At 49.8% G+C, this 12,783-nt stretch overlaps 1 protein-coding gene across 1 annotated transcript in view; it reads left to right on the forward strand.

Moving 5' to 3' along the window:
• SHISA6 (shisa family member 6) overlaps positions 1–12,783 on the forward strand; it is a 328,227-nt gene that overhangs the window by 2,132 nt on the left and 313,312 nt on the right. The window contains exon 4 of the mRNA XM_023188070.3: positions 63–803. Coding sequence (XP_023043838.3) covers positions 63–803 — 741 coding nt within the window. The remainder of the gene's footprint in view (positions 1–62; positions 804–12,783) is intronic.

Below are 12,783 nucleotides of genomic sequence, written 5' to 3' on the forward strand. Positions count from 1 at the left end.
ACTGCCGCCCGCGCCTCGATGGCGCCATCGCCCCGGCGCCGCTGACCGCTCCGCGCCTCCAGCCCGGCCCGCGCGGCTGGTCCTCCGAGCCCGGCCCGCCGGGGGAGCGGCCTGCCGCGGAAGCCTCCCCGCGCCCCCCCGCCCGGCCCCCCCCTGGCGCTGCGGCGCCCCCTGCTGCTGTTGCTGCTGCTGCTCTCGCTGGAGTCCCTGGACCTGCTGCCCAGAGCCCACGGAGCCCGTGGCCGCGCCGCCAACCGGACCCTGAGCGCAGGCGGCGCTGCCGTCGGGGGCCGGAGGGCCGGGGGCGCCCTGGCACGGGGCGGCCGCGAGCTGAACGGTACCGCCCGGGCGCCCGGAGTCTCGGAGGCGGGAAGCCGGCGGGGGCAACCCGCGGCGGCTGTGGCGGCGGCGGCAGCGGCCAGCGCGACCGTCACCTATGAGACGTGCTGGGGCTACTACGACGTGAGCGGCCAGTACGACAAGGAGTTCGAGTGTAACAACAGCGAGAGCGGCTACCTGTACTGCTGCGGCACCTGCTACTACCGCTTCTGCTGCAAGAAGCGCCACGAGAAGCTGGACCAGCGCCAGTGCACCAACTACCAGAGCCCGGTGTGGGTACAGACGCCCAGCACCAAGGTGGTGTCGCCGGGGCCCGAGAACAAGTACGACCCGGAGAAGGACAAGACCAACTTCACCGTCTACATCACCTGCGGGGTGATCGCCTTCGTCATCGTGGCCGGCGTCTTCGCCAAGGTCTCCTACGACAAGGCCCACCGCCCTCCGCGGGAGATGAACATCCACAGGTGAGAGCGCCGCGTGCCGCGCGCTCCGGTGTCCCTGCGGCCTCACCCTCTCAACTTGCTTCCCTTGTCCCCTTCACTCTTGGCCTCGCCACACCTCCCCTGGCCCTCTTAAGTCATTTCCACCATCGCTCTTTTTGCATGCAATAAATCAGTCTTCTTGTGCCCCCTCCTCCATTTCTTCAGAACCGGGAATGCATGCTTTAGTGGTAGGGGGATTTACAAGGCAGAGTAAGAAATTGGTAGAGTGCGCGCAGTTCCAAGTGTAAGAATGTTACAAATTCTGTAATCCTGGATGAGGATCCAGGGTTCTGCTTTCCTTTCCTGGCATGTGGGCACTTTGGTGTAGGTTCTTAATGGCATTTAGTTTTTTGAGTCAAATCAGAGTGTCATCTTCAATATAGGAAACTGACCAATGTTGGAACCTTACTGAAAGCGGTACCAGGTGGTTTAGTGTCAACTGAGATGTTCTCGTACATTAGGAATTGGGGTTTTATAGAAAGGATGCCTCCTGCCGGAAGTAGAGATAAAGATTTCTCCATTCCATGTTGACCAAGCACAGATGGTGTCTCCTCATTGCATCCTGAGGAGTGGGATGTGTATCTTTCCTGCTGAGACTGGAGGACTTGTTCTTTGAAACCCTGTAGTTAGAACTTTGACTGAACAGTTCTTGCCTGTGTTAAATCTAGTGGGGCATCTTTCACTGCTTACATTCGAGAGGGAGTGGGGGCTACCTCCTACCAAAACTTACGCCAAGAGCTCAAACTATGGCAGTCCCTGGTTCCACTCTGAATCCTGCCCCGAGGCACCATCTTGCCCCCCAGCGAGCCCTTGGGGAGGTCAAAGCCAAGGGGACGACAGAAACCCAGCCTCCACTTAGAACTCTAGGAATGACACACCCAGAGGATGCAGAGTTAGCTCGGCTTCCAGCCCCCTGATGTTGATGGATGTCTGGACGTGGTGCGGGAGTCCTCTCAGGGAACAAACCCTGCCCCAGAAGATGCCTCCATTTCTGGTGCATGGTCTGAGCACTGCCCTAGTCACCATGACTACCCCCCAGACTACTGTTTGTCAGTCAGCCCTGCAGGGCCCCACACTGACCCATTCACCTTGAGCTCTTCTCTGCGTCCTGGTTGTTATCCTTACCACCTGAAAACCTCCTTCCTCGCTCCTGTGTACATTAATCACCCCTGCCTTGCTGAAGAGAGAGAAAGACAGATAGAAATTTCTAGGCATATTAAAAGAGCTGATTTTTTTTTTCCTGTTTGATACTGTGGGTGTTGAGAGAAATGATACTCCCCGGCAGGTTTTATTGAGTCAAATCCACAAAGGGTAGGTACCTCAAACTCGGGTGCTGGAATTGGAGTGATTCCAAAAGGCGACCTCGGTCACCCTGAGGTACCTCCACCCCGTCTTCCACCCGCAGCTCATGTCTCAGATGGTGCAGTAAGTATCCTCCTGTGTGAGAAACAGCCTGTGGTCAGTCTTGGCTCTCAAATGCAGAAGACAAGTGGGATGGTGAGCAAAATAAAGGCAAGACACTGTGTCTTTTGCATCTTGTTGGCAAAGAATTTTCTCTCTTGGCTCAGTGTAGAAAGAAGAGAAGGAATTGCCTGTGGGCATGTGCTGTCCTGAAGTAGATGTGCTGGTCGTTATTGTCATTACACCTCTGCCTCAAGACTTGGAGGCTTGTCTCCTTTTCCCCTTCCCCTGTGGCCTTGGCCTCTCATAAACCTTCTGCTCTGACCGCAGCCGCTTGCTGGTTGATTCCTACACATCCTTCTTTAAGTTACTTTCTTCCCTGAACCATTGTTACCTGTACTCCGGGAAAACTGCCTGCTGCCCTGACCCTTCCGCCTCATACAGAGTTTATTCATCATCGCCTGAGATGATACAGAGGGCGGTGTCCTCAAATGCTGACAGCAGGCATCTTTGGATGCTGGCGTTGGCACATGACCCTGGAGAGGTCACGTTCCCTCTTGGTGTTTTTTCCCCTCCCCACCACCCTGACGCCCCTTACGCCAAACTAGGGTGAAGGTGATTACACCATTGGGGCAACTTCTCTCTGGGGTTGGAGAAGCGGAGTAACCATGGGAAGAGAGATGGATTTCAGGCCTCAGAACATTATGCAAATATGGGATGTTTCCCCCTCAAGTTCACCTCCTGATTTTATTCAGTTCACAGCCTCTCTTCCAGCAGCTGCAGTCTTGCCTGATCAGTGCTTTGGAAGCCATCATATCCGCGCCTGTTGGGTAGGGGACAATGCCTGTCTGTGTGTGGTGGGGTGGCAGGGGGACAGAGCATGGGCGATCCATCTACAACACTCCATGAATGACCTTGGGCAGGTCAGGAAAACTTATTTTTCAGTTCTGGGTAACTCAAGCACAACAGTGTCCCAACTTAACCTCTTGCTTCCGGAGCACGTCAGGGTGAGTGTGCAAGTTGCTCTGAGACTCCTGGGGGTGAGTGCGCCTACACCACTCCTCTCACTTTGCTCACACCTGAGAGACCGCCGTTTGCCATTCTGGGGAGTATTTTTGTGCAGACTGTCTTGTTGGGCGATCGGGGTAGGGAACAGGAGGGAGTGATGGAGAAAGAGAGAAACAGTCACACCATATGAGTTTTCCTTAGGGCAAGTGGGGAGGAGAAAGAATGTACACTCTTGAGAGGTCAAGAGAGGAAGTGAATGTGCATGCAGTTACATGTTCCTTGAAATAGTTCAGGAAAGATGTTTCTGAACAGGAAAGACAAGCTGGTTTCAGTGTGTGCTTCCCACTAAAGATGATAGCTGGGCAGGCAGGGGCTGAGTCTGAGGGAGTTTCAGTGAGAACAGCCTCATTGGAGAGGGACATTTGTGGGAGTGTGTGCAGGGGTGAAGGGAAGGGATGGACCGTCTGCGTCTGCCTCAGTGCTCCCAGGCTGGACAGCCCTCCGCCTGCCCGTGCACACACGTTCCTTAGGGTAGGACTTCCTTTCATCTCTCTACTCCTTCAGGGAAGAACAGATTTCATTATTTCCAGAAGTGATTAGACCTTGCTGTCGTGTTTCTGAGTGAGAAATGAGTGTCTGTGGGGGAAACTATCATCTCTCTAGTGATTCTAACAGATGAGTACCAAGTCCGACTCAGCTAGTTGAACTCCGTGGAGGAGGAAGAGATGGGCACAGGATTGAAAGGCAGAGCTGGGTGCTGGATGTGGTCAGAGAGCCCCAGGGCAGCCGTGCCTACCTTTGCCAACTGGAAGCCCAATTCCCACCAGGATCTCCACTTCGCTTTTCCCCTTCTTCCAGACTGCCTGGGCTCAGGCTCAAGCTGCAGCCATCCACAGATTTTCCTATTTCCCGAGTGATTTCCGCGCAGCTCCCCCTGAGGGGCCCTTTGTTCTGGGAGGGCCGCCAAGGGCATGGGCTGCGCCCAGGAAACAGTCTGGGAGCCTGGGTCCTTTTTGACATTCCTTTTTGTTCTAGCTGTCTCACATCCAAACCTGTTCCTTCCTCCTCGCCCTGAGTTGATTCATTAGTGTCTTGGAGATGAGAATCATTCTGAGGGAGGAACTGTGTGGCTTTTTTTAATGGCTAATTAACAGATGGGTCAGGAAGCTATTAGGATGCTGCAGACGCAGTTGGTGAAATCAGAGCTGCCCTAAGTCCTCCCACTGCCTGCACAGGAGCAGTGGGGATCAAAGAGTGTGGGTGGGGTGGCGGTGGGGGGGGGGGGGGGATAGGGGGGGGGGGGGGGGGGGGGGGGGGGGGGGGGGATATCTAGGGGTGTGGGAAGAAAAATCCGGGTAGATATTAACCGGAAAAAGTATTAGGAGGTGACCCCTTCATCTTGGGTTTGTCCTCTTGCTTGTTTCTAGGGGAAGTCAAGGGAATACTTTGTTCTACTCTTTCTCCCTCCAGAAATTAATTAGAAACTCAAAGAGCTCTGTTCTCTCCTCACAGGCTACATAACTGCAGTGGCAGGGCCCCTTGGCTGGCTGATTTAGTGAGTTCTCTTCCTGGGCTCCTGGGCAACGAATTGTCAAGTCACTGCGTTTTTTGAAGCACTGAGCTCACTATAATGAATCGATCTAAATAGAGAGTCAACTTATTTTTCTACTTCAAATATAGAAGGAAAGAAACAAAAAACCATCTTGCTTTGGACTGAAGGTTTTAGCCTTGCCTTTATTTCTTTTTAATTTGAGATTTAAAAAAAAAAAAAAAAAAGCAATGCTTTGTCAGGTGTGGTGGCTCACACCTGTAATCCCAGCACTTTGGGAGGCCGAGGTGGACAGATCACATGAGGTCAGGAGATCGAGACCATCCTGGCTGACATGGTGAAATCCCATCTCTACTAAAAATACAAAAAATTAGCCGGGCATGGTGGCATGTGCCTGTAATCCCAGCTACTTGGGAGGCTGAGGCAGGAGAATTGCTTGAACCTGGGAGGCGGAGGTTGCAGTGAGCCAAGATTGCACCACTGCACTCCAGCCTGGGGGACAGAGTGAGACTCAGGCTCAAAAAATAAAAATTAAAAAAAAACGCTTGTAGGGAAAGAGGAAAATTGTGGAAGAATTGGAGAAGTCTTACGGAGGAAGGGCTAGGGGAAGGATGCTGGGAAGGCAGAAAGAAGCAAAAATAGCAAAAGGAGGAAAGCAATCTGGTGAGAGGTCGATTATTCCCACTGAAGGGACCAAGTGACGTTGCCCGGCCTTTGTGTGCCACGGGCTTGGCTTGTCCTGGCTCTTGTAGACACATGCAGACATTCACTTAACAAATGAGCCCTGCTCACCTTCCCTGGGCAAGATGTGTTTCATGCTACACCATATGAGCTTATAAGACACATGTTGCCTTAGATAGATGAGGTTAGCAGGGTTCCTTCTTGCTTTAGCAGGGCAACCATGAAATACTTTTCAAATTCCCTAGACTATACAGTTCTCCTTGGTCACATTGCTCACTGTCTTCATGTCCTTTCCTACCCCTCCCCAAGCTCAGAAGGCCTTTACGTCTGTCCTTTTCTCCCCTCTTACCCTACCCAAGGTGGGGAGCACGCTCATTTCTGGGAATCGACTGCTAAGATGCCAAGTTTACCCACTGTTGTAGGCTGCCAAGACACAACTAGAGAAAAAAGTCTAATTGATTATTTTCAACTCGTTTTATTGAGAGATCGGATTGACTGTGCAGCGGATTCAAATCAATTGTGCAGGAAACAGTGGTTAAGACAGTTGAGAAAGTGAACAGATTGAAAGAGGTGAATTCACTAGCTCCAGATGGACAGTCCTACGGATCCGGAATAAAAGGCAACCACAGGCTGGGCGCGGTGGCTCAAGCCTGTAATCCCAGCACTTTGGGAGGCCGAGGTGGGCGGATCACGAGGTCAGGAGATCGGGACCATCCTGGCTAACATGGTGAAACCCCCATCTCTACTAAAAAATACAAAAAACTAGCCGGGCGAGGTGGCGGGCGCCTGTAGTCCCAGATACTCGGGAGGCTGAGGCAGGAGAATGGCGTAAACCCGAGAGGCGGAGCTTGCAGTGAACTAAGATCTGGCCACTGCACTCCAGCCTGGGCGACAGAGTGAGACTCCGCCTCAAAAAAAAAAAAAAAAATGGGAACCACAGCAAAAGAAGCTTCATGCTTCCAGTTCCGTCGCCTGATTTTCCAGTGACTGGCAGATTGTATTTAGGTCTTCCCTTTCTAAGTCAATTTCTATGGTTTGCGGGGATTCCTCCCACGTGCTGGAACTGCCGCCCTGCTCCTGGCCATAGGAGATCACCACCCTCCTTCCCTGCTGCCCTTGCCTCATTCAAACTCCTGTACCATCCATTTTTGAAATTATAATGAATTTTGTCTTACAGTTTTGCTCATATTCCTTGATGATATATCACCTGTGGAACCACAAAATGATGGTTTCAATTTACAGGAGTGTGAGATGTCTCAGATTGGTTGGTGGTGATGGCAGGGGGTTGTGCTTCGGTGGAATATATGAAGATGTAGACTAAATTCATTATTTAGTTTCTGTTGTAATTCCCCCCCCCCCCTTTTTCTTTACCTTGGGAAACTCCACCCCATTATTCCCGAGTTACATTTATGACTTAATGTCTCTAGTGTCTTTCTTTTTTTCTTTTTTCTTTTTCTTTTTTTTTTGAGACGGAATCTTGCTTGGTGGCTGAAGCTGGAGTGCAGTGGCGCAATCTTGGCTCACTGCAATCTCTGCCTCCCTGATTCAAGCTATTCTCCCACCTCAGCCTCCCGAGTAGCTGGGACTACAGGTGTGTGCCACCACACCCAGCTAACTTTTTGTAGTTTTACTAGAGACAGCGTTTCACCTTGTTAGCCAGCATGGTCTCGATCTCCTGACCTCGTGATCTGCCCACCTTGGCCTCCCAAAGTGCTGGGATTACAGGTGTGAGCCACCACACCCAGCCTCTAGTGTCTTTCTTTGCAGATATTGTAGAGGAATAAGAGAGCTGGGTGCGAGGGTTACCAGTGAATCCTCAGACGGTCTCAGTCCCTTGAACTCAACCCTTGAACAAGCCTAATTTTAAAACAGTTCAGGATACGTTGCTAACTTTTTTTTTTTAATCTCTCGAAGCGAAACCAGAATCTTCTGAAAAAGCAGGGTAGTACCTTCTATTATTTTGTCATCTGTTACAGAATTATAACATTTTCATTGCTAGCAATTCATTTAATCTAGTTCCCTAAGTTTACAAGTGAGGCAACTGAAATTCAGAGAGGCTAGATCACAGTGCCAAGGAGCCCAGCTAGTGGGTGGGTGAGCTTGGAGTTGAAGCCAGGGCGCCTGTATTCTAGTGCTCAGACTCATCTCATTCAATGAAAATATATTCTGCTTCTTTACTCTTTGCACGTTCCTTAGTCATCACCAAATAACTTTGGAATCCTTAGAGATGTGAGTTACAGCTTTCTCATTTCTCTTTCTTTCCTACGTTTCTGTACCACTCCTGGTTCACTGTTTCCACTGAATGTCTCCACTAAAATGATTTCCGTCGATCTTCCCCAGTCCTTTTGCAGCTTTTTTTCACATTCCTTTCTAAAGGGCAATAACCTAATCTAAGCATAATCCTTTTATAAGGTTCTGGGTAATGCAGACCATTGAAGAAGGAAAATACAGCACAAGCCAAAGAGTTGTGGACCAGGGCAAAAAGTCAGTGAATGAAACTGTGGGCAGAAATCTGGCATTAAAAATTCACAGTGTGAATGCTTTCTGTCTCTCTCCCAGAGATGAGTGGAAATGCTGAGACCTGCCGGATCAATGCAGTTTACCTCTGTGAGAGGCCAGAGACCTCCCGCCATCCAGTGGCTGTGTATGTGTGTGTGTGTACATGTGTGTGCGTGTGATTTCAGGGTTATCTTCCGGGTTGGCCCCCTACATAGAATATAGCTCTGCAAGCCACGGAAGCTCATTCATAGGCGCCAGTTTTGTTCTTTCTCAGCTCTGGGCCCAGATACTGCAGGCTAATGAAGCTGGAAATCTGGGCTTAATCATTATGTGAAAATAACCTCTGCGGCGTGCAGTCTGGGGGCTTTCCCTGTAATGTGCTTGATATTTTCTTTGAAAGAACCTGGGTATACATACCCTAATGTGTCACCCTTCCAAGCAGTCACCTTGGGAGGCCGCATGCTGATTTTTCTGCAGAAAATGTTCCCACGGTCCCTCTCTTGAAAGCATATTGAGGGCCCATGGCATGTCATTTTGACCTTCTCTGAGGGTAACATATTTTTATTTTCTAGGGTTGATTTGATTCTCGTAAGCAATGGCAAGTCGTGAGGCTGAGTCTGATGAATGAAATAGGTGATCAGAAATCAAGAGTGCCTCCAGTAATGAGGAGCCGTGTCAGCTGTCTCTGAAGGCAGGAGCCCAGAAGAGGCATTTCAGAGAGGAGTGAATGGCAGCTCTGCACGGGAGTGCCTGGCAATCCACGATGATTGTTTTGAAGAGGCCACTCCTCGTAAGGAATGATAATTATTGGTCTTAAGAAAATCAGTTTTATGCTTTATCCATGTGCCAGGCAGGTGGTGGGGGTCTTAAGACAGAGGGAGAAAAAGGAGGTGAATCTGCAGCAAGTATTTCACATAAAACTGCCCAAAAAGGGTGAAAAAAGTGCATGTCCCACATTTCTGCAGGAGATAGTAGACAATTAGCTTAATTTAGCTTCCTAGTTTGATACGGAGGGTAAAAGGACCCAGTTTTATGGGATGCATGCAGTGAGGCACCGGGTCAGAGCCAGAGTGTGCACTGTGCCTGCCCTTCTTTCTATCCCAGGGCTATCGCCTCTGTACTTCTGCATTCAGATGGGGTCACCGGCTGGGCCAGACTGCCATAGATGACGTAGAAATATTTGCAAGCCCAGGAAGATAAGGCTGCCAGTGAGCACTGCTGATCAATTCCTAATGTGCTTTTATCACCACTCTCCCTCCACCCCCAAATGTGCATTCAGTGGATGGATTGATCACTGAAATGGAGCGAGGGTGGGGCAGGCCGAGTGTAAAGGCAGGTGACAAATACCAGACTCAGCATTTGCAGGTGGGGTAGCCGCGGCTGTACTACCTGCGTAGAATGGCATTCATTCATCTGAGTCAGGATATGGGGGTTGGTAAAGGGCTGTGCACTTGTACTGCCCCCATGCATAGGCTGGGGCAGAGCCTCTGGTCCTGATAACCCTCTAAAGGTAATTCTCTGGCATTCTGGGAGGAGTCAGTCTTGCTGTGAGCTTGGGAGTCCCTCTTAACTCTGCTCACGTGTCAGGACAGTGGAAGCTCTGTGTCCCAGGAGCTTACACAACTCCGTCACTCATGCAAGGCCACAAGCCAGAGTTAGAGAGAACTGGAGGTCTCAGTGAGATGAAGACTTAAGGAAGTGGAGAGGATGGTAGAGAGATACTCAGAAGAGTGCTCGGTCTCGAGGGCTCACTCTGTACCAGCATCCAGCTCAGCACCTGACCTGCATTGTCTCACGGCATCCTCCCGTCATCCCCTCTGAGTGTAGGGGCCCATGTTATAGATGAGGAAACCGACTCAGAGAGGCTTAGTAACTTGCCCAAGGTCACACAGCTAGTACATTGCTGATGCCCTTCTCTCTCTGAACTCCAGTGGAGCAGCTGGCTCTCACCTTCCTGAATGTAATGGAGTCAGTGATACTCAAATTACTTAAGAAAGCAAAGGCCCACCTTCCCATGCCCTGGGACTGGTTATTATAGTGAAGGACTAGGAGGATAAATGACCTGCCTACGAGGGCTCTGCGGAACCAGAATGGCGGCCCCCCACTCAGATTGCATCCAGGAGGCAAGATGCTCAGGGCAGTAATCAGAGCTCTCTTTCAGGACTAGATGATACTGGCTGAGGATAGCAAAGGCAATGCAAAGAAAATATAAAACAAAACCACCCTGATTTTCATTGAAAAAAAAAAAAAACTTGACAGTATTGAAAGAACCTCCGGGCAATTCTGCACAAGTCCTAGCTCCTGGGAGCAGTGACGGGAGCTTGGGTAAGGGGCACTGGAGGAAAGAGGTGATTTGGGAGACAGTATGGACCTAGGGCTATATCCAATTTTAATTACTGAGATGTGGAGCTCACAAACAGCTCCATTTATCACAACTCGTCCACCCTGCCCCATTTCTAACATCTAGCATTGTGCATACAAGACACAGCGTTTTGGTCAACTTGCTTCTGCTTCCCTGTTCTAGTTTTATTCCTTCCATATTTCTACCCTTGTGGCTGTGCTTCCTAATGACTCATGCCTTCTCTGTGATTCTCTGTTTCTGATGCTCTCAAGTCCCCTGTCCTGAAGGGCACGTGGAAAGGAAGGAATCCTGGAGCACTCTAATAGCCTGTGTTTTACTCTCCAGCTCCCAACCTGCCACACGCCTCAGGATCCGGTTGTCACAGGGCGGTGAGCAGCAGCTGAACTCACATTCCCTGGTGTGCAGCTCCAGCCAGGGGCACCTGAGCAGGAGACTCACCTCTGCTTGAGGGTGTGTGAAAATTATCTCACTAGTCTTCCCCAGAAACCCAGCATTCCTGCTCCCTGTTTTCTTCCTTCCTGTCCCTGCTTGGCTCATGCCTACTCCTTGTTAGAGGATCAAGAGAACCCTTGGATCCTCCTTGCCTAAAGCCAATGTCCGTCTCTCTAGACCCATGGACGCAGGAACCCCAGTGAGACTCTGGGTGGCTAGAACCTTGGCCCCGTTCCCCAGTGTTTGGGAGAAGAGTAGCTGCTTTCTGCAGTCTTCGCAAACACTCTCATTATTCCTTGCTTTTTTGGCATTTGGTCTCGTGTACTGTTCCCATTAGCTTCGGCATTAAAGTCTCATTACTCAGGACATCTGTCCTCTGGACATATTCGTTGTTCCCTTAGCCAAATGTCCTCTTCTGGGAAGCGTGTTTTCCACCCAAACAGCCACTTCTGTCTTCCTTCGCCCTTGCTGTCTCAGTGGGAGGAGTTGGAATTTTGAAAGGCTTGGCGGAGGGAGGGGGTGACTGTTAATTTGAAGTGACATCTGAGAGTCCCTTCCATGGCCCATCCATCCCCTCCTTTCTGAGGTCCTGAGAATATGCATCTCGGCTAGGAGTCAGGCAGGTTGGTAGCCAAACACCATAGTAGCAAAGAAGGGAGTCGTCAGGGGAGTTTTCCTCTGTCAGTCCTAGGATCAGGCTCAGATAGAATCACTAGGGAATTCTGACCTCAGTCACTGCTGTTGGATGGCTTTGACTGAAGGTGAGACTCCTCTTAACCCATCTCCCTGCAGTGACAGGGCATGTGGCCGGCTCAAAAGCTGAGGCTGCTCCAGAACTTGGGGGAGAATCTGGATTCCAACTTCCCTGTTGGACTTGTAGTTAGCCGTTTCTGATTTTTTGCTGCATCTTGAGAAATTTGCCTGAAGTTTCCCAGGAATGGTATCCCATAGTCTTGGGAGACTATTTATGCAATGGGAAATATCAATGCGTTTCAATGCTCAGATAATCAACAGCCAGCTTCTTACCCACACTCAAGCATTCACAAAGAAGAATATTGGGCTTTTGAGTCAAGGATCTCTTACATCTCTCCCTTGCTTTTAAGTCACATCATTAAAATGTTTCTTCATGTTACTTTCTGTGTTCTGTCCACTGCCGCGTCTTCTCCATCTGTCCTTGTTTTGATTCCTGTACACTTCTGTCGAGCTGTGTTCCTTCTCCCCTCTCCCTCCGACTCGCCCTCTTGAACTTGTCCTGCCATAACTTCATTAAGCCACATCGATTTAGACGCCACTAATGCGAAATTTATCCAAATTGGACCTGGGCAAAGTTTTTTTTTTTTTCTTTTCCTTCTCTGTCTGATAAAAATCTGCGATGAACAGATTAATAGCTCAAACAAGACTGCAGAGATTTCGCAGGGGACATATACCATGGAGAAGGTTAGATTGTTTGCAGGCAGGCTCTTAGTAGACAATTGGCATGTTAATTACAAATCATTCTGATCTATTCAATGAAGTAGCTCTTCGAAGATCAATTTTATTTTATTTTATTTTTTAGTTGAGTTTGAAATCCTGCATTGGCCTGGGAAGCAGTAAAAATGCATTTCCTTTAAAGTGTTTTAGAATTTTCATGTCTGTTTCATTGATTGGGATTAGCCTGCCCTTATTTCTACTGAATTGGTGATGCCTGACTGGAAGCTGCTTCAGACCCCCTTTTCAATTCCCTCTGGGGGTTCTTGCTAATTTTCCCACTTCTTGTTTATTTTCTTTTTCTGTTTCCCTGAGTTTTTAGAATCCAACTCTCTCTCTTTCGGCTTTGAGAATTTAGGTTATAAACTATGCTACATCCTTGTGCTCGCTTTTCTGCTTCTTGCCACAGTCATGACCAGCTGAGCCTGAGAGGTTATGGATCTGGAGGCAGACTTTGGAAAACTTGCCCGGACTTTGAGCCCTGCCTTGGCTCTCTCTGTGGTGCTCTCTCAGTGGCCTAAGTAGTCTGCTCGTGAATCACTGTTCCCAATACCACTGTTGGG

The sequence above is a fragment of the Piliocolobus tephrosceles genome, chromosome 16, assembly GCF_002776525.5.
Source record: "Piliocolobus tephrosceles isolate RC106 chromosome 16, ASM277652v3, whole genome shotgun sequence".
Lineage (NCBI taxonomy): Eukaryota > Metazoa > Chordata > Mammalia > Primates > Cercopithecidae > Piliocolobus > Piliocolobus tephrosceles.